The sequence below is a fragment of the Podarcis pityusensis genome, assembly GCF_964106645.2.
Source record: "Podarcis pityusensis genome assembly, chromosome: 7".
Taxonomy (NCBI): domain Eukaryota; kingdom Metazoa; phylum Chordata; class Lepidosauria; order Squamata; family Lacertidae; genus Podarcis; species Podarcis pityusensis.
Window position 1 is genome coordinate 40,139,822 of NC_138031.1, and position 22,110 is coordinate 40,161,931.

Below are 22,110 nucleotides of genomic sequence, written 5' to 3' on the forward strand. Positions count from 1 at the left end.
GGCATTTAGACAAGATTGCCTTTTTTGCAAACAAAAGGAGTGAGGAGAAAAAATGTTTCCAATTGTGTTTAAATATATAGCTAGAAATTAAAGTTTCAAATGCCAGGAATGTGGTCTTCTGTTATTTTTAGACTTGACCTCACTTGCATTTTCTCATGATGCAGTAATTACAGCTAAACAAACCTGAAGTCATGTCTGAGAATTTGCTAGTTTTACATATTTCACAATCAAATGTCTTAATTCCAGCAATATTTATAAATATATATATTGTATTGAATGCCTTTCATTAAAAAAATTATGATGGTGTACAACAACATTTATAAAATGCCATAAACACAGTACTAAATAATTATAAAAATTATCGGTTTATCTTAAAAAGTTTAAACCACTGAATAGGTATTTCATATTTTTTTAAGTCTTCAAGAAACTCCTGTAAATTAGCAATGAGGTTGTCTGCTGCTTCTCTGCTGGAAGAGTGTTCCACAGCATGGGACTGGCAGCATGAAATGCCCAATTTCTAGTGGAGGCCAGTTTGACTTCTGAAACATAGGGGGAAACTAACAGCACTGCTCCAGGTGATCTTGATGATTAAATCAGAATATAAGGGCTCAAGCGGTCGTTAAGGTATCCTGGACACAAGGTGTCCAGGGCTTTGCATTGCAAGGGGATGGACTAGATTACCCTGGGGTCCCTTCCAACTCTACAGTTCTATGATTCTACTATTGAACCTGGCCTGGTAGCATATGGGCAGGCAGTGCAGATCTTTTTACAGAGGTGTAACATGGTTTTGGCCATCTGCCCCCTTCAGTTTAGGCACTGTATTCTACACTAGCTGGAGCTTCTGGATGATGCTTAACCTGTCCGCACAGACCACATTGAAGCAATCTTGTTTTTCCATCACTAGTCTATCATGGTCCAGATAGCTGGTGTACAGGTAAGTGTTGCTCATGGCCCCACCGGTCAGTTTGTCACTTAATGACAAAGTTGTGTCTAGGTTAGTAAGGCAGGAATAACTTTGCAGAAACTATGTTGAATATTCTTCAAACTTGTCCTTCTATACAGTATGCTTGTTAATTTCATCTTTAATCATGCTTGCCAACTAGTTTCCCCAGAAACAAAGTTCTGCCAACTGACCCATAATTTCCTGAATCCTCCTAGATACCTTTTAAAAATTAGTTTGACTTTGACTACCTTCTAGTTCTCCAGTACAAAAGTTGATATTGGGGACAAGTCAGGTCAGTGTTCACAATGAGAATTTTGGGTTTAAAGGCAGGCGATGGGCAACTCCTCATTCAGTTTCTTGATGAGAGAAATGTGTGTCATCAGTAGGAGAATAGGCCTCCAGATTCCTGCTACTGAGAATGGCTGCCTTGAACTATTGGGCTTGGCTGGGGGCATCTAACTATTCAAGCTGAAGAAGTTGCCCACCTCTGAGCTATATGAATGGATGGGTACAGTGTGTTAATAGTGATTGCTATTCTTGTTATCTCTGGAAACTAGTACAGTTGTACCTCGTTTTGAGTCCAGGATCCGTTGCAGAACCCTGGACGCTGGATCAAAGGGGCGCTCGACAGAGTGTTGCTCTGCGCACACGCGTGCAGCAGTTTAGCGCTTCTGCTCAAGCGGCAAACCCGGAAGTAACCTGTTCCGGTACTTCTGGGTTTGCTGTGGACGTTCCATGGAATGGATGACCAACAGGGTGGACTTAAAACGAGGTACCACTGTAATATAATAGTTTTGTCCTGCTTCTGGGTAGAAATCAGTAAAATAGTAAAGGTACAAATAAAGCTGTTTAAAGATGCATGACAAGAGATATAGAGACTTCATATTTCACAGCCTTAATTAAGTTTTAAAATAGTTTTAGGACTATTAACATTAAACAATGTTTAATGTAATGACAGATGCATGACTTAATATATTATTAATAAATAAGGTTGTATCACCCTGTCTTTGACCAATAATAGATAATAGAAGAAGCAAAATAAGTCATTGTCACAACAGTAAATGATGATGTCAATAAGCCTATAGTAATGCGCCCCCCCCCCCCATGGAAGGCTTTCCAATAATTCATTGGTTCTTAAGGGCTGACCCAGTTTATGAAAACACATGCATTTTACAATTGGACTATAACAACTGCTTTATTAATTGTGGTTTGTAGTTGCTTTTTACAGTCATATGAACTGGTTTTTCTCTGACTATGGAACTAAAGCAGTTGCATATCAGAAAAATGCTTAAAATAATGTGTTTATTTTTACTTCCCCTTGTGTGCCATGAATGTATACTTAAAAGCTTTGGGAATAATAATAATTATTACTGTTAAATTTGAATTCCACACTTCATCCAAAGATCCCAGGGCAGTTCACAACAGAAAAATACAAATGAGAATACAAAATACACAGTAAAGCAAAAATAAACCAATAACTCCCCTCCTACAAACACATTTAAAAAGCCATATAATGTTAATCGATTAGAATGTAATTAGTTCTGCTCCCTCTCTCTCTTTAGTTTATAATATAGAGTGTCAGCAATATTTGATTATTCATCCCTGAAGGTTATCTGTACAATAGCAATATTGTTGGGTGGTAAATTATTATTTACAGTATTGCTACATCATGTTTTCAGAAAGCCTCTTGAATAACTTCTGAATGGTATTTCTGAGCCTCATACAAAAGCCATATAAATTCTAGGATCAAACTAAATAGTGCAAAGTTGTACTAAATATGTATAACTGCTTACTATTTTTGAGAAGTATGGAATAGTTGTTCAAGTTTATTTAGGCTGTTATCCTAACGACCCTTGACAGTTTTATATTGAATTCTATGTGAGTTCCTTCTGAATGAGCGTTAATAGGCTCTGAATGTGTAATCAAAACATGCATTTGACCAACTGTGTTACTCTGGGTGGTTGTTTTTTTTATTAAAAAACCCCCTCATTTTCTTCCCCTATCTCTCCACAGCAATTTACAATGCAGTTGTAACTATGCCTACTCAGAAGTAAGTCCTATTGAATTCAAAGGAACTCCCAGGTAAATAAGGTTAGGATTTCAGCCTAAATATTTGAGAATCCCAAGGAGTTTCCATTGCAAATTTATCCCATTAAATATGTGTTTAGTTTACAGACTTGCTCTCAGGTAGATCATTTCTCTTTGTGTGTGTGTTTCTTCTTTATCTGCAATATATATCAGTCATAAGCAGTGATTCATAAACGGCTGATTTTTTTGTTTTGTTTTGTTTTTACAATCCCACCTCCCACAGAGGCACCAAATGTCTATTTAATTACATTTAACTTTTAAGTCATTTCAGGGTGGGTGTTTTTTAAAAAAATGTCTCAAATTGTCATGTGTTCTCAAAGGTTGGATCATTTCTATTTCTTGCTCTGCCTGAAGCAAGCAAAGGAGGAACTTTAGAAGGTGGGTTTGGAGCAGTATGGATCATAACACATGTGTACTTGTCCACCTACCCACATAACCTTTCTCCTGCTTCTACACGGCACAGTAGATGCATTTTGTTTCCTGTGGAAATGGAGGGGGATCTGTAGTCCTTGTGAGATATGTGTGTGTGTGTGTGTGTGAGAGAGAGAGAGAGAGAGAGAGAGAGCGAGAGTGTGCAGTGTTTGAAACTCCCATTGTTCTAGGCGCATTTTGCGACAGGGAACTTCATTATCACAAGTAGTTTCTGAGCTCCGACCGCAGTACTGCACCTAAAATTTCAGATTAAAACTGCAGAGTGGAAGGAAAGGAGTACCTTTTTCTGCCTCCCCACTTCCAGCTACTCTCTAAAGACTAGAGAGGAGACCCTCTTAAGAATATTAGGGGGGTGGGCAGAGGAATGACTAGACCATATGAAAAATGAACATAATGTTTTAGCAGCAGGTTATTCATTTTCAGCTTTGTATTCTTGTTTAAAAAAAGCACACCTAGACATTCCCGTTGTTGTGCCCATAACCTAGTTTTAAGTGCCATTTAGCTCCTAGCTTTCATATCTGTTTCTAACAGTATGTGTGAGAGTGTGTGTGTGAGAGTGGTAGAGAGGCATTCCAGTGAAATACATTGTTAATTGTGGGGTTTATTTTAATTTTTTGACTGAAACACATTAGATTAGGTATATTTTCCCCACATGCTGTCATTTGTGGGCTTTGCAATATGTGCTATTTGATATCAACAGTATCTAAATCCTGTTTGGTGAACGTTAACAGCACATCATTCCTACTCAGTTAATTTTGGTGTTGGTGGTCATGGTGATGGACTGGTGAGCATCTGACTGTGTGTGCAAATGCATCTTTTAATCTGTGTTAATAAATGAGTCCAGGAATAATATTGGTTCTTTTTTTAAAAAAAAAAACCCTCTAATTTACAACACCTAACCAGCAACTAGAAAATGAAAGTTTTTATTAACAGAACTTTTTAAATATAGGGAGAAAATGTTTGAACTGCATTTTGCCCTCTAAACATCTGCAGTTAGATAAGAGAACACATTCACAGATTCAGGAAGTGTATGACACAATGCTATCATATGTTAACAGATTAAAAGAATATTGGATATACTTGGCCCAAATTGCTTATCTGGTAGAAAGAATTGCAGTACTAAGAATATAAATATAGTCAAGTTGTATGGGATCAATTCCAATCTGTTACTCCCGAGGATGTGGACAGGCTGCTTGGACGAGTGAAACCAACCACTTGTCTCCTTGATCCTTGCCCATCCTGGCGTATAAAAGCTAGCCGGGAAGGACTGGGCGATGGGCTTCGTGGGGTGGTGAATGCTTCCCTCCGTGAGGGAGCCTTCCCAGACCCGCTGAAATAGGCGGTTATGAAACCTCTTCTTTAAAAACCATCTTTAGATGCGATCACGATGGCCAACTATCGCCCAGTCTCAAATCTTCCTTTCTTGGGCAAGGTGATTGAGCGAGTGGTTGCTGAACAACTCCAGGCACGCCTGGAAGAAGCGGACCATTTGGATCCCTTCCAGTCGGGATTCAGGCCTAATCATGGGACTGAAACTGCCTTGGTCGCACTGGTTGATGATCTCTGGCGGGCTAGGGACAAAGGTGAGAGCTGTTTCCTAGTTCTGCTGGATCTCTCAGCGGCGTTTGATACCATCAACCATAACATCCTTCTGGACCGTCTTGAGGGGCTGGGAGCTGGGGACACTGTTATACAGTGGTTCCGCTCCTTTCTCCTGGGCCGTGTTCAGAAAGTGGTGGGGGGGGATGAGTGTTCAGACCCCTGGGCTCTCACTTGTGGGGTGCCTCAGGGTTCTGTCCTCTCCCCCATGCTTTTCAACATCTATATGCAGCCGCTGGGAGAGATCATCAGGGGGTTTGGGCTGGGTGTTCATCAGTATGCGGATGATACCCAGCTCTACCTCTCTTTCAAATCAGAGCCAGTGAAGGTGGTGAAGGTCCTATGTGAGTGCCTGGAGGCGGTTGGAGGTTGGATGGCAGCTAACAGATTGAGGTTGAATCCTGACAAGACAGAAGTACTGTTCTTGGGGGACAGGAGGCGGGCAGGTGTGGAGGATTCCCTGGTCCTGAATGGGGTAACTGTGCCCCTGAAGGACCAGGTGCGCAGCCTGGGAGTTATTTTGGACTCGCAGCTGTCCATGGAGGCACAGGTCAAATCTGTGTCTAGGGCAGCTGTTTACCAGCTCCATCTGGTACGCAGCCTGAGACCCTATCTGCCTGCGGACTGTCTTGCCAGAGTGGTGCATGCTCTGGTTATCTCCCGCTTGGACTACTGCAATGCGCTCTATGTGGGGCTACCTTTGAAGGTGACCCGGAAACTACAACTAATCCAGAACGCGGCAGCTAGACTGGTGACTGGGAGCGGCCGCCGAGACCACATAACACCGGTCTTAAAAGACCTACATTGGCTCCCAGTACGTTTCCGAGCACAATTCAAAGTATTGGTTCTGACCTTTAAAGCCCTAAACGGCCTCGGCCCAGTATACCTGAAGGAGCGTCTCCACCCCCATCGTTCTGCCTGTACACTGAGGTCCAGCGCCAAGGGCCTTCTGGCGGTTCCCTCATTGCGAGAAGCAAAGCTACAGGGAACCAGGCAGAGGGCTTCTGGGTAGTGGCGCCCGCCCTGTGGAACACCCTCCCATCAGATGTCAAAGCGATCAACAACTACCTGACATTCAGAAGACATCTTAAGGCAGCCCTGTTCAGGGAAGTTTTTAATGTGTGATTTTAGTGTATTTTTGGTTTCTGTGGAAGCCGCCCAGAGTGGCTGGGGAAACCCAGCCAGATGGGCGGGGTACAAATAATATATTATTATTATTATTATTATTATTATTATTATTATCATCACTACAGGATATAAACTTTGGGCTAACTATTCAACAAAAGAGGATGACTTGTATAAAACCATATTGACTTCTTAATGGGAAGATTTAAAAAGTCATTTACCAATGATAACTTCCATGAATGAGTGGTGATTTGAATCTCATGCACAGTGCTAATCACAAGTACTATTGTATGAAAGTGTACCAGTCTAGTGGGCACTATAATAAATGTACAGAATATGTCATTCTGTGGGTTTCCCCATAGTGCAGGAGAAGCAGATAGCACTGCAAGATTGGACTTTATATCATTGGCAGGGCTGTTTGTCTTCATCCATAAATTCATGTACATTTCTCAAAGTTAGTGGGTAAACTTGTATGTGCTGCAAATGGTTTAGTCTGAGGTGGGGGACCCCCTTTTGGCCCAACAGGCCATTCCCCCCCCAACCATGCCCACCTTCTCCATGTGTCGTCAGGTGTGGGGCAGGTAGAGACACAACTGGATTAGTTGTATGACTGGGGTTACATGTAGGGAACTCTAGTACACAACTAATGGCTGGAGAAAGCAGGCTTGAACTTGCTGTCCAACCCACTTATCAATCAACTGATGCCATTACGACACCCTCTTGTCAAAGTTGACCTGCAGTGGTGGGGGGAGGTAAAGATCTATCCCATCAGGCCAAAAAAGGATCCTCACCCCACTTCAGTTCATCATTAAGTGGTTTTATTCTGTGTTGGATTGTGTTTAATTTAATTTAGCTGCCATTTAAAATACAATATTTTCTCATGAGAGCTTACAAGATTTCAGACAATTTAAAATCATATAAAGTTGGGGAAATTTTGCTTTCTAGATGCTGAATTACAACTCTCATCAGCCCCACCAAGCATGACCAATGATGGGGGTTGTATTTCGGCAATATCTGGAGTGCCCAAAGTTCCCTACATCTGATTTAAAATAATCATAGCATCGATAAAAGCATTTAAACCCCTTCTATATCACTTGGATTGAAGGCAAGAATACTGGGTAACAATTTGTCACAATTAGTGGGTAGCTAGTTGCTCTCAAGAGCAGAAGCTCTTTGGTTTGATCCAGGGTTTCAGCACCCAAAAAAAGAGAGCAGAAGCTCTTACCCCTGCTTTTTCTAAACCAGGGGACAGCAAGGTTTATCTTGCCTGGGCCAGATCGGTCCTGCGGAGATCCCTCCGTGGGCCGGATCGCACGTGCAAGCGCCCACGATTTTCAGCATTGTGCAGACACAATTTCCAGCGCCGTGGGAGCAAGTTGCTGCGCTGCGCCGGTTTAGCACAGCGCGCAAGCGGGCCACTCTTTTGGGGGTGGCTCATGGGCTGGTCAAACAACCTCTGTGGGCCGCTAGCAGCCCATGGGCTTTAGGTTGCTGACCTCTGTTCTAAGCTATGGCGGTATCTGTTTTATGTGTTATTTGTTATAATTTTTATTCCTCACTTATTCAAAGGACCTCAGAATAGAAATCAGTCCTTCACTCATATCCTCACAATACTGGAGCTATTAATGTGAGGTAGATTAGGCCATGGGGGTTCTGAACTTGGGTCTCTCCCATCCCTGTCCGTTGCTATTGTCTACTACACCACATTGGTTCTCATCTCTCACTGCTTCAGGAATGCAGCAGACTGTTGCGGTGGGTTGGCACTGGGCTGATGAGCTTATTAACCTGTTCCTCTCATGCAGTTTTCCTACTGAAATATCTCCCTAAGGTGCTTTTAACCCAGAAGGGGAAATACATGTTTCAAGCAAGTTTAACTACCAGTTTTTACTAAAGAATGGCAACAATAGGTAAAAGAAAACATAGTTCATATGGGGATACTTCTTCTTTAAAACAACAACAAAGGAAGTTGTGTTTGTAATAATTGTATTTGATTCTTAGTGTTTTTACAAAAAGCAACTTTGGTCTAAGTATGGATATTATCATAATTCTTTCTCCGACCTCACCCTGCCCATTCAACATCTATTGATAAGGAAAACAAAAAGGTGAAAGCACATTGAAGAGTCAGCTCTCCTTTGGGACTGCTTGGCAATCTTTACTATTCAAGAGATTATTGTGGGGACATCTTTAACAAAATTAGAAACTTAATGTAATCAGACTTTTAATGTAATTCAATCTGTATGTTTCTAACTTGTATCAAATAGTAGTTGTTTCTAGACTCTGGTGTTGTTTTTCACTTGGCTGTGCACACTGTGTATCAGGTTATAACTGTTAGTGTTGATAGCTTTCTTTCCATAGACACTTACTTTAGTATTGTTAGCATTCAACATGATCGCATTATTGATGGTACTTTCCAAAAGCTGGTAAATTAAAATACCTACTTTTATGTTATGTTAAAACTGGTTTTTAGTACGACTGTAGGCTGAACAAAAACAAGCCATGTACTAGCAACAAATGCCTAAACACTAGCAGTTCAAAAGCATGTCAAGTGCAAGTAGATAAATAGGTACTGCTCCGGCGGGAAGGTAAATGCTGTTTCCGTGCACTGCTCTGGTTTGCCAGAAGCGGCTTAGTCATGCTGGCCACATGACCCAGAAGCTGTCTGCGGCCAAACGCCGACTCCCTCAGCCTATAGAGCAAGATGAATGTGCAACCCCAGAGTCGTCCGTGACTGGACCTAATGATCAGGGGTATCTTTACCTAGTGCTTCCTAAATAGTACAGAAATGCACTTTTTATAAATAGGGTTTCACAAATCATTATTTTATTTTGTCTTATGAAATTTTGCTCTTCAGGTCAGTTTTCCTTAAAATTCCAGAATTAAGTATGTGCTTGCAAAACATAATTGGTATACAAATGATAAACAAGTAGGCAGATATATTTTGCAGTGCATGCTGCAGTATGCGGTAAATGTTTAGTAGCTGGTACATGGTCATGGCTGTATACTGAGCACTTAAGAAGTCAAAATAACTCAGGTTCTATGCACATGAAAGGTTTTTCTACCTGATTTCTCCCCTCCAGTATACCTTTACTGAGAGGTAGGGTGTTACCCAACACTGAGAGAAGCTACAGGGAGGCACACAGGATTATGATGTAGAAGAGGAAGTATCAGGATATTCCTTTGCACAAGCATCCTTTGTGCTGGTATTGGATACTGCCTATTAAGTTAAAATCAGTTGCACAAATCTGTGACACAGTACACACGGCATGATACATAAGATGCAATAGATGATATGTTGTATTAATTAGTGTGCAAATTAGGACTATTTAGATTCCAAATAATGCAGATGAACATTTACTCAAAGTAATGCATTTCTGCCCAGTAATAATAACTACTAGCCCTTGTAAAGAATTTTGACCACTTTTAGTATTCAAGTATGTGTTCTCGTTTATTGGTCTTAGCATTGTGCAAATCAAACACATTATTTTATAATTGTCTTGATAAGCAGATATAAACTATGTACTTTGAATTGCATGTGGGCTTCATGCTCAGGAGTTTTAGGTTATAGTCCTGGACTGTCGACTGTCCTGGGTAGCATAAAGTGTGTCTTTGGTTGCAAACATATGTTTTAGTTGTTGTGGCATCTAATTAGTGTGCATGGTTGTTCAGGAATACAGGAATAAAAACTTAGAAAGTTGATCTTCTTAAAGGTTTAAATAAATCATGTCTGATTTCTGTGACTGTATTCAGGCAGATATGTATATTTTAGCTTTATTTGCAGCAGCAGCACCCCAAATAACTCTAGTCCATAGAAGTTTCATCACTGAAATCTCTCCACACTTGGGTGGCATACTGGTGCCTGTATCTTCTGATTGGACAAATTCGGGCTGTTGGTATGCCACCCAGCTTGCTGCCCAGTCGCATACCTGAATAATCTGGCAGAAGTGCTCTGAAGTGTGATGCAGAAGAACCCCAGGACGCTGGTACTGGAAGTCAACAGTATCCATGCTAAAGTTACCTTGACTGAGCCAACTGAGGTCTTCATGGCCTCTGTGGCAAACATGGGGTTGTCCCAAGTTGTCATTGACACAGCACATACAAAAGTCTTTGGTGTGTGGGTGTGAGAGAGACAGAGAATTGTGGTTAGACGATTATCTGGGGTAGTTTGTTCATGCATAGATGTAGGACCCATTAGGATGATTCATCCTTAGGGATTTGCAGAATCCAAAGAATTCCCGAATGCTTTGCGGGATTTTCCAGAAGCCAGAACTGGAAATTCTGTTGACTCTTTGGGCTGTCTATGAAATGACAAGATGTGCCGGGAAGCTGATATGATTGCCACTGAATGCCCACTCTGACACTTTGGAACCATCCCTTTTCTCCCCCAGGATGTTCCAAGATATGAAACAGGATTTGTGAGGCTAGAATGCAAGTGGCATAAGATTCAGTGTGAGGTTGACTGAACATGTGCCTATTGTCGTGCCTGTTGCAGGAGGTGAAGGTGGCAAAGAAGACTTACTTTGGTGCCTCCCTTGCATTCTCAAGCGCCTGGCCATCAGTGCTTTTCTGTGTGGTGAAGGGACCTTTGACACATGTCCCAGGAATAGTGTTGGAACCAACAGAGGCCTGCTGTGACATGTTTGCCATGTTACCATAATTACAGAGCTAGATGAGGTGTCCCAACACATCTTGCCCAATTTTATGGGATCTATTTTTCATTGACATGATCTGATAATGTAGATAAAGCACTTTCAGTGGTTTGGCCCACAGCTTGTTATTCACAGTGGTTATTCCATGAACTGCCCTGAGACCCCTGGATATATAAATTCAATATATAATAATAGTTCCCTCCACCCCTGCTGTGCCCCTGTATTGTGGTAGCCCCTTTCTCTGCAATATGTGGCTGAGCAACCATCGGCTGCTTCAGACATCTTGTAAAGATTGCGGTGCCCAGGTGGTCCCTGACTCATAAGATTGGACCCTGTTTTATGTGTTTGAATCCCCTGAATTTGTTTTACTTGCTTTTATATCCCTGCATATACTTTTATAATTCTGCTTTATTGGTTTTAGATTGAATTTTGTTTTAATGATATTGTTTGTTTAATTGTGTTGCTTGTTTTTTATATTGTATACGACTTAGGAATTTTAAAAATATTAAACAGTTTATAAATGCTTTAAAATAATTCACTTCATTATTTTACAGTAATTCTGTGATGATGATACTTGCAGAAAAATACAGCCAAGGAAAGATAGGCCAGAAGGCTTTTTCCTAGAATTACCATTTTTCTAGGTAAGTGATTCCCTTTTTATTTCAGTAAGTAGATTGTTTTAGTACAAAATAGGGCTTTGGTTAATGAATATTAATTAGAGAATAGTTAAAAGGATACAAAATTGTTAGGATTTTATTGTACAGTATTTGAGGTTGCAACCTCTTAAGCCCTGTTCCAGTACTGGTAATGCCAACTTCTCCAGCCTAGGGTTTTAGTTACTAACAAACGTATTTAGGAGCCGTCCCTACACTTAGCATTCCTATCTGGAGAAATTGTGTGGGTGGATTCAAAATGCATGCTGAGGGGTTGATAGGTGCCCTTCCCAATGCAAATGGAGGAATCTTATAGGGGAAAATATATGGGGCATTCTTCCATGTTGTGCTGAGAGCCTAACAAAGGCGGCATTTTTTCATCTCCGCCAAGCTAAGCAGTTGGCTCTTTACCTCTCTCGCCCTGACCTAGCCGCTGTGATCCACGCGACGGTCACCTCCAGACTGGATTATTGTAACTCGCTCTACGTGGGGCTGCCCTTGAGACTGACCCAGAAACTCCAGCGGGTGCAGAATGTTGCAGCGAGACTCCTTACGGGGTCCTCGCTGCGAGATCACATTCACCCGGTGCTATACCAGCTGCACTGGCTCCCGGTGGAGTACAGGATCAGGTTTAAGGTGCTGGTTTTAACCTTTAAAGCCCTATACGGCCTAGGACCCTCGTACCTACGGGACCGCCTCTCCTGGTATGTCCCGCAGAGGAACTTACGATCTTCAAACAAAAACATCTTGGAGGTCCCAGGCCACAGAGAGGTTAGGCTGGCCTCAACCAGAGCCAGGACTTTTTCGGCTGTGGCTCCGATCTGGTGGAACACTCTGCCACAAGAGATTAGGGCCCTGCGGGACTTGACATCTTTCCGCAGGGCCTGCAAGACAGAGCTGTTCTGCCAAGCCTTTGGCCAGGGCACAGCCTGACTCCCTCCTTTGGCAATCTTCACAGAACTCTGCCCAATGGTTGCCATCAATTTGATTTGAAGTAATTTTTAAATGAAATGATTTTAAAATGTTGTCTTATTTTATTGTTGTTAGCCGCCCTGAGCCCGGCTTCAGCTGGGGAGGGCGGGATATAAATAAAAAATTATTTATTTATATTTATAACTTTGAGAGATTGATTCATATTGTATGGCTAGGCAATCTTTGTACCCCCTATAATACTGATTTTATAATTAAAGTTATAGGCAGATGCATTTCCTGCATATGCTACTACCCTTCTTTAGGATAATAAATTAGACATCAGTGTTCTGTATTTTACCTCAAGTGCCTGTATTATGAAAGGTAGTTGAGATGGGTAGGAGCCTTTTGGGAATCTCAGAACCAACCTCTGACCTTTAAATTACACATTTCATATCAAACTTTATATTTGGCATTGAATAGACATGCAGATGAAGGAAGATCTGTATCAGACAGATCCTTTAAGCTTCCAATAGATTCTAATACATGCATGTCCATCCCCACCTCATCATCTTTGATCCCCTCAGTTCTGCAGTCCTGAGGCAACTGACAATTGGAACAGTGGATTCCTTCTGCCAGGGATGGAGTAGCATGCACTTCGGCTGCTGTATGAGATCAAACCAGTCATCTCTTTGCCACAATCTTTCTGTAAAGCAGGGGCTGCTGCCTGCCAGTGCCAGTGTCAAAAGCCAGAGTGCACTTTCTTTTACTTTAGTGATCCCAGGACAACTGCAATTGAGCAGTAAGGCTGAGGAAAAAAATGTCATAGAAATGTGTTACAAGCCAGCAGGATGTAGTAGTTAGCATTAATGTAAGATCAAAGCGACCCTGGTTCAAATCCCCACTCACCCTAATCTACTTCATAGGATAGGTAAAGAACCATATATACTACCCTAAGCTCTTTGGAGGAATGGCAGATACAGTTATAATTATAAGGAGAAACAGGTAAGGGAGGATGCAAAGTGGCCAAGAGAAAGCGTTCTTATAAAAATGAACTTTTCTATCCTTTAATCAATCACGTTCCAGCCTTGTCACATAGAAATATAATGCCTGACCAGTACTTATGAATGCAAAACAAACTCAGTGTGGTGTATAAATAAAATATAAGCCTGTAACATTTTGAAACTTTATACAAATAATTGCATCTCCTAGCCAAGCGGCCAATAACATGTTCATATATAGTAATATTGACGGGTTTATGTATGTATATACCGGTAAGTGCAAATTGCATAAGCCAGATGTCAATGTCTAATTGAGGCATGTTTTGACTATGGAGTCTTCTTCAGTGGCAGATATTGAAGGGCATAAGGAAACAAATTATCACTGTCAGAAGAAAACTTATTTGGGGGTTCTGTATTGCTGCATTTTGGAAGACTGTAAGGTATGTATTTTTCAATCAATAAAGGAATTTTGTTGCAGCATGCTATAAATATGATCATGCACTCTTGTCTCCTGCCCAAAATAATGTACTTAATTGTTTGTCTATTTATTGATATATATATGCATACTAGTTTGTTATTAATATTATATATAATAACATTATTTGTCTGAATTTATTTGTTATAAAGTTTCATTTTAAGTTTCTTTATATACCGTAAGTTACAGGTTTTCATTTTGTTTATAAGCCACCTTGATTTTGTTCTGTATTCATCCTGATGTTATATTTGCCTGCCTCCTTCTTTCTTCTTCTTTCCCACAGGGCAGGTCATGTCCAATGTCCTTTGTGGTAGGGGCAGTCCTGGAGCTGGCCCTTATGTTGTCATTGCCTCTCTTGTACTATTCTGCCCACGCACACTTCAATGCATCCCCCATAATCCATACTTCAATGCATTGGCTGAGCAGCCGACAGTTGTTTAAAAGCTAATGTAATGTGTGAACCGAAAAGAATATAGCTCAACTTCTTTTTGAAAATAAATCACTTTCCTTTCAGGACGAACAAGATTAATTTATCTCATTGCAAGTTTTACATGTCATATTTGCCCCTTCACTACCATGCATAAGTAGCTGCTGCTGCTCCATGGAAAAGTGAAAGATAAATAGTATACAATATGCAGAGTTTTCAGGGGGGAAACTGTAGACGAAAACTGGATAATTAAGCTCCTTGATGCTAACTGGGTTTTAAAGAGTGAATCAAACAAGTGTCTTGTTTTGGTTTCTCTGTACCTTGTTAGCTGGTGCAATTCTCCCTGCACCGACCTTGAAACAAAACTAGAGATTGGTTACATTCTTTGGCTTTGTCCTTTTTCTAAGAACAATACAAGATACTTTTCTCAGGGCAGTTGAAAACTCAACCCAACCTTTTACTGCATGAAGTCTCTGCCCTCCCCCGGACATTTAGCTTTGATAATAGAATAAAAATCACCATACAATCCAGGGCTTATCCTATGTTTTCCTTTTAGTGGATGTAGCGATTTAGACAGGAGACTGAGTGCCAACTTGTGCATCCTTATATTCAGTTAGAATAACACAATAGTGTTATACTCATGTTTTGTATTGATTGTTGGTACTGTGGCACTGAAACAACTTTCTTTTTTCCTTTTCTGTTTCTGTTTCTCGGCGTGTTTTCCTGTGTATTTCATATGGATGTGCTCCTTTCTTTTAATAGCGCTATGTCTACCTGAGAATCAAATGTACATTTGTTTTGACCTTGCTCCATTTGTTATGGATTACTTTGACCTATTAGGGCTCATGGTTACAAACAATAAGAACTTTAGTTGTACACCAAACACTTGGGTTGATTCATACTTGCATTGTTCAAAATACTAGGCACAAATTAATATTATTAGCTTCCATAGCCTGTGTTCAATTAGATTTTTTTTAATAACCTGTAAAAATAAAAGCATGTCCTCTTAAAAATCTTTTAGGAGCCTCTTGCAAAGCAGTATTGAACCTGACAGGATTGGATTCCCTTCTACATGGAAACGTCAAACAAGGGCCTGCCAATGTGTTGCCGGAGTTAATTGAATTGTTATAGAAAATCATCATGGGAGGAGCTGTGAGTGCAGGAGAAGACAATGATGATTTAATTGATAACTTGAAAGAAGCACAATATATTCGTACTGACAGAGTGGAGCAAGCCTTCAGAGCTATTGATCGTGGTGACTACTACTTGGAAGGCTATAGGGACAATGCATATAAAGATTTGGCTTGGAAGCATGGAAATATACATTTATCAGCCCCTTGCATTTATTCTGAAGTCATGGAAGCTTTGAAACTTCAGCCAGGATTGTCTTTTCTTAATCTGGGTAGTGGAACCGGCTATTTAAGCACAATGGTGGGATTAATATTAGGTAATACTTTTTTTAAAAAAATAAATGTTAATAATATATGTTTTATGGCAGATGAAATTTATTAAGAATCTCAGTTTTACAACTGTGTGCATGCATAACTGTCATTTAGCTTCATAGCACTTTATAAGGAGGTTTTCCAGATGAATTGTACTTAATGTACAATTGACTTCAATGCCTTAAAATATTATTCAGGAATTTCAAATGCAACCTCCACCTTTAGCTCTTGATTCTTCACTTCTTAACTTGTGTTTTATTTATGATTTTGCTATTTTAGAAATGAGAGTTGAGTATTTCACTTGCATTCTTACTTAGGGCCAAGCAACATGAGATAAGGGAGATCTGAGATTGGATTTCCAGTGCTTCTAGTTCAAAGAAACTGAGTAGAGCAGTAGGATTTGTGGACATTAATGCTAGGGAGAAGGGGTCATATAACCCATTATTTCTGTGCTGTTAGTACCTCTTGTGTTATACATTATGGCAAATCATATCTCAGGGATATAGATCAGAAAAGGAATGTTATATTCCGAGCATCTCTGTTCTGATCCAAATTTGAGAGATTCTGCAGATGGTTTAGCCAAAAGTGAAAATAGAGTCCAGCCATGAATCTCTTGCATTCCATGCAGTTTTGTTCTGAATAGTGTGTTTTTTTAAAAGTTATTAAAACTATTAATGAAACTAACAAATAATTAAGTCAATCTTTAATGACATGGGGAAATCCCTGAAAATTATTATTCATTCTAGAGAAAGCAGGAGTAAGACTGTCAGCTCACTGCTCCCTCTTGTGGGGAATAAAATACCTCTTTGCTTAGTGCAGCATTGACCAAATATATGGGGATGAAATTTATACTTTTTTCTTGATAGATTGTTTGAATTGTTCATGGCATGAGATTCTGTAACTTTATCCAAGTAATTAAATGTTTTGATACCTTTCCCAAGCATCTCCTTTACCACCATTTTTACCAACCTGGTCACACGTTCTGAAGCTCAGAGGGGCATGACCAGGAATCAGTGTAGTTTCATCAGGATCCAAGCATGAGAGCAGAAATGCATAAGGAACAAGCCAATGAGCCCAGCAGGTGCCAGCCATGTGACTGGAGAGGGGAATACTAGAGCTACAGCTGTGCTGAAATTTCCTTGTTAAACTCTTTCAGCTTGAAACTAGGGTTTTGGATAGGACAAAGAGTTTCATTAAACAGTCCCTTCCTTTTCCCCCTCTCTCTCTCTCTCTCCCTCCCTCCCCCCCTCCCCTCTCCCTCTCTCTTTCTCCTCACATTTCTTCACTTCCCAAATACTGTACTGGCTTAAAGTTGCTTAGTGTTCATATCAAATGTCCACCTTCATATACAAGGCACTCTTTGATTTAGCGAGGCTTAAATTGCTGCCGATTCTTAATTTACAGGCCCTTTTGGAATAAATCATGGAATAGAACTTCATCCAGATGTGGTGGAATATGCCAAGGAAAAACTGGAGAGCTTCATAAAATATAGTGATAGTTTTGATAAGTAAGTATGTTGTCGGCTTGGCTCATTTTGTGGCCTTAAACAGTTATTGTATGGTGGAAGTAAAACATACATATTTTTCTGGGATTTTTAAAGGAAACCTATTCTATTAATTATTGCAGCCACATAGTATTTCACACCAGTTTGCAATACAATTTTAAATTGTGAAGTTTTCAAAATACGGAGATGGCTACCTGGCTTTTCCATTATGACTGGGGGCTTTTTCACAGGGATGGGAAACTGAGGGCCAAATGCATCTTTGCAGGCCCCTCTATCTAGCCCCCAGGCTGCACTCTCAAGAACTGCTTTTGCCTGGTTGGACTGTTTTCTTGAATTGTAATAATGCCTCTTGCTTTCCTGGATAGAGAGGCAGAGGGGTTTGTGTAGGTAGAATCCTCTGAACCTTGTGTGGTTGGAATATACAAAGGTAAGATTCATAGTTTTGTTCCGCCTACTTTTTGCCTCTAGCTCCCAGAAAGGTTACCCACAAGATAATGCAACCGTTGGGCTGAAAAAGCTTAATCATGCCTGCTTCACTGCAATTGCATTATCAGTAATTGTGAACTCTCTTTCAATGTGTTCTTTTACTGACATAGATAAGTCTTTGCTATATCTACTGCTGATTAAGGGGATCCATCAATCCTTTGCCATATCTTTCCCCACTCCAGTCCTATGCTCAGATTTCTGAGTATGCTTTTTCACATATCAGGAATAAACTAGATTGTTATACTGGAATACTACTGTGTCTCTAAATATAACTGAGCTTCAGATTGGCTATATAACATATTTGACAATTTGAAAATATTTTAAATTGTAGTACCTATGTGTCAGGGACGCAGGTGGCATTGTGGTGTAAACCACTGAGCCTTGGGCTTGCCAATCGGAAGTTTGGCGATTCGAATCCCTGTGACGGGGTGAGCTCCCGTTGTTCAGTCCCAGCTCATGCCAACCTAGCAGTTCAAAAGCACGTCAAAGTGCACGTAGATAAATAGGTACCGCTCCAGCGGAAAGGTAAATGGCATTTCCGTGCACTGCTCTGATTTTGCCAGAAGCAGCATAGTCATGCTGGCCATATGACCCGGAAAAACTCTCTGTGGACAAATGCCAGCTCTCTCAGCCTGAAAGCGAGATGAGCGCCTCAACCCCATAGTCACCTTTGACTGGACTTAACCATCCAGGGGTCCTTTACCTTTTTTCCTTTTACTATGCCAAACCATAGGGCACGGGTGGTGCTGTGGTCTAAACCACTGAGCCTAGGGCTTGCTGATCGGAAGGTTGGCGGTTCATATCCCCATGACGGATTGAGTTCCCGTTGTTCAGTCCCAGCTCCTGCCAACCTTGCAGTTCGAAAGCACATCAAAGTGCAAGTAAATAAATAGGTACTGCTCTGGCGGGAAGGTAAACGGCGTCTCCGTGCGCTGCTCTGGTTTCGCCAGAAGCGGCATAGTCATGCTGGCCACATGACCCGGAAAAACTGTCTGTGGACAAATGTTGGCTCCCTCGACCAGTAAAACAAGATGAGCGCCGCAACCCCAGAGTCATACGCGACTGGACTTAACTGTCAGGGGTCCTTTACCTTTTTTTTACCTACTGTATGTGTCTGTGGTTTTTAATATTTTTTGGCTATTTGTTACTGGTTAGAATGAAAGTGCTTACACCATTTATTTCAGATTTTGTGTATTATGGAACACTAGCTGTTTCAAAATTGTATCTTGGCACATAAATTAGGTATGGTTGTAATTGTTATCTGGTTGGGCAGTGTGTTAGCATCTACCTACAGATGCATTGTTAAAATGACTATTACTGGTCTATCTTCGTGTGATGGGATGATGAGCTGCTTGTGCGTAAAATCGTATCCCCTCAGAGTTTGTTCAAGTCCACAAACCTCTGTCTGTGACGGAGCCCCTCAGACATGGCTCCTCTAGTCACTAGCAGATTCCGACAGTGGTTGCTTTCGGAATCGCTTCCAACATAAAAGCTCCTTAACGGAAACACGTCTTCTGGACTCTCTGCGTGACAGTTTCCGGCGAGGAGTGGGTGTCCCTACAGGAGGTCCTGAAACCTCCCCACTGTTTTCGCTGGAAGTGTCTCTGAGCCATCCCTCCAGCTCACTTTCCCTCAGCTCAGCTCCTCTCCCCCTACTGGTTCCCTCTTCAGCTGCTGAGTCTCTCTCAACCTGTGTGAGCCCTTTCACCTCCCTTCCTTCCGATGGCAGTTCCCTGACATCCACCTCCCCTCCAGGGCCCCCTTCACCCCCTCTCGCCCCCTCCTCTACGGGCGGTGAGTAGGCAAAACCCCGGAATGAACTTCCTTCATCTTCCGATGTCTCGAACACTTCTCTCCACCTGTTGCGGTTCCTGGTCTCGAAGTACTCCTCCTCCTCAGAGTCCATCTCCCCTTCCCCTTCCGAGTCCGGGAATCCTTCCAACTCCTCCTCCTCATCGGTGGTCCCAAAGTATTCCCTCCGGAACCTCTCCACAGGCTGAGGTTTCCTTGGGAACCTTTGATGGAACGTTTCTATCAATACCTCGTCATTGATATCTTCTGCCATTACCCAAGTGTTTTCTGACTCCGGTTCTCCTTCCCACGCTACCAAATACTCCACCTGATCCCCCTTCCACCTGGCGTCGAGGATTTCTGCCACATGGCTGCTGCATTCTCTTTCTTCTATGACCGGTCCCCGAGTGGCCATCCCTTCTCGTCCCCCCTCATACGGTGACAGTAACGACCTGTGAAATACTGGGTGCAGTTTCATGTGGTTGGGTAACCGGAGCCTGAAAGCCACTGGGTTGACCTGTTGAATGACCTCAAAGGGACCCAATCTCCTGGGTCTTAATTTCTTACAACCTCCTTTGAACGGCAACCCTTGGGTTGACAGCCACACCCTATCTCCCACCCTTATGGTTTCACCTTCCCTTCGGTTCTTGTCTGCCTGCCTCTTGTATTCTTCCTTCGCCCTTTCTAAGTTGAGTTGGAGCTGACGATGGATTGCTTCCATTTCTTCTACAAAATGCTCGGCTGCCGGGACGCTCCATCTCTCCCCTTCTCCCCCTGGGAAAGCCCTGGGATGACACCCATAATTAGCCAAGAAGGGGCTCATCCCTGTGGACACATTCTCGGCATTGTTGTAGGCAAATTCCGCCAGTGCCAACTTTTCTACCCAGTCATTCTCTCTGTCATTGACATAACACCTCAGGTATTGCTGGAGGACACCGTTTGCTCTTTCCGCCTGCCCGTTGGTTTCAGGGTGCCGGGCAGTCGAAAAGTTGACCTCCACCTGCAGTAAGCTCATGAGCTTCCTCCAGAACCTGGAAGTAAATTGTTTTCCTCGGTCTGAGACCACCCTCAATGGCACCCCGTGCAACCTAAAAATGTGTTCTACAAATAACTTAGCTGTCTCTTCCGCCGTGACTGCATGCGAGCAGGCTGCAAAGTGGCACATCTTTGTTAGTAGGTCTACCACCACCATGATGGCTGTTTTCCCCTTGGACTTCGGCAGATCAGTCATAAAATCTATCGACACTGCCTCCCAAGGTCGTTCTGGGGTTGGTAAGGGTTCTAATAGCCCCGCCGGCGCCCGCCTCTCCCCTTTGGCTCGCTGGCATTGCTCGCACCCTCTTACATACTCCCGTACATCTTCCCTCACCTTAGGCCACCAAAATTCCCTGGTGACCAACCACATGGTTTTGTGTTGTCCAAAATGCCCCGCCGTGGGGCTGTCGTGCAACTGCTTGAGTACCCTCCCCCTTAAGTCTCCTTCAGGGATATACAGTGCCCCTTTGTAATACAAAGCTCCATTTCTTTCCTCGAAACCCCCTGGTTCCTCTCCCTCACCCCTAAGACCTCTGAGCTTATTCTGGGCGTATTCATCATTCTCTGTTTCCTCTACCAGTTCTCTTTGTCCCACCAATGCCACCCCACACACCCAGCGGTCCTCTGGAATGACATGTCTCTCTTCGGGTGCTCCCTCCCCCTCCAAATATTCAGGTTTGCGTGAGAGAGCGTCCGCCCTAATGTTCTCTGGGCCTGGCACGTAACAAATCTCAAAGTTAAATTTGGAGAACTCCTGGGCCCATCTCACTTGCCGTTGGTTGAGCACTCGTGCCGTCCTCCAATACTCTAGGTTCTTGTGGTCAGTGCACACTTGCACCTTATGTTGTGCGCCAATTAGCAGGTGCCTCCATCTCCGGAACGCCTCATGAATGGCTAGTAGTTCTCGGTCATACACCGTGTAGTTCCTCTCGGATTTGTTCAGCTTTCGCGAAAAAAAGGCACACGGTCTCCACTCTGACTCCTCCTTCCCTGGCTGCAGAAGCACCGCCCCAATCGCTCTGTCTGATGCGTCAGTTTCCACTCTCATCGGTTTTTGTAAATCCACATGCAGGAGTTGTTGTTCCGAGGCGAAGGCCCTTTTTAGTTCCTCAAATGCTCGCTCCGCCTCCTCAGTCCAAACGAACTTCTTCTTACTGCTGAGACAGTCCGTAATGGGCGCCGTCAGGTGGGCAAAGTTTTGGATGAACTTACGATAGAAGTTCCCAAATCCTAGGAACCTCTGCACATCCTTCCTTGTTTTGGGTGTTTTCCATTCCAGCACCGCCTGGACCTTGCCGGGATCCATGGCCAATCCCTTGTCTGACAGGCGATACCCCAGGAATTCCACCTCCTTGGTATGAAACTGACACTTCTCCAGTTTCACCCACAGCTGGTTGGCTTGCAGCCTGCTCAACACTTCTCTCACTAGGGCGGGTTTAGGAGGTTCTGGCGTGGGCACTTTCACTGCTCTTTGGCCTGGCTGCTGTGCCCCGACGGTGGCAGCCAGGCGTTGGCTTTTACTTGCTCCGGTATTTCTTCCTCTTTTCCCTCCAC

The 22,110-nt window shown here is 42.5% G+C and overlaps 1 protein-coding gene across 11 annotated transcripts in view; it reads left to right on the top strand.

The window, feature by feature from the left end:
- The window catches only part of PCMTD1 (protein-L-isoaspartate (D-aspartate) O-methyltransferase domain containing 1), a 39,067-nt gene that overhangs the window by 3,681 nt on the left and 13,276 nt on the right, over positions 1-22,110 (top strand). For 3 of the 11 annotated variants that reach the window (XM_081013555.1, XM_081013557.1, XM_081013558.1), the window contains exons 2-5: positions 11,388-11,474; positions 13,742-13,836; positions 15,320-15,745; positions 17,145-17,247. In XM_081013555.1, coding sequence (XP_080869681.1) covers positions 15,439-15,745; positions 17,145-17,247 — 410 coding nt within the window. In that variant the 5' untranslated portion in view covers positions 11,388-11,474; positions 13,742-13,836; positions 15,320-15,438. Of the gene's footprint in view, positions 1-834; positions 935-2,956; positions 2,994-11,387; positions 11,475-13,741; positions 13,837-15,319; positions 15,746-17,144; positions 17,248-22,110 lie in introns of those variants that run through there. The other 8 variants (XM_081013564.1, XM_081013565.1, XM_081013559.1 and 5 more) reach the window with 7 other exon arrangements.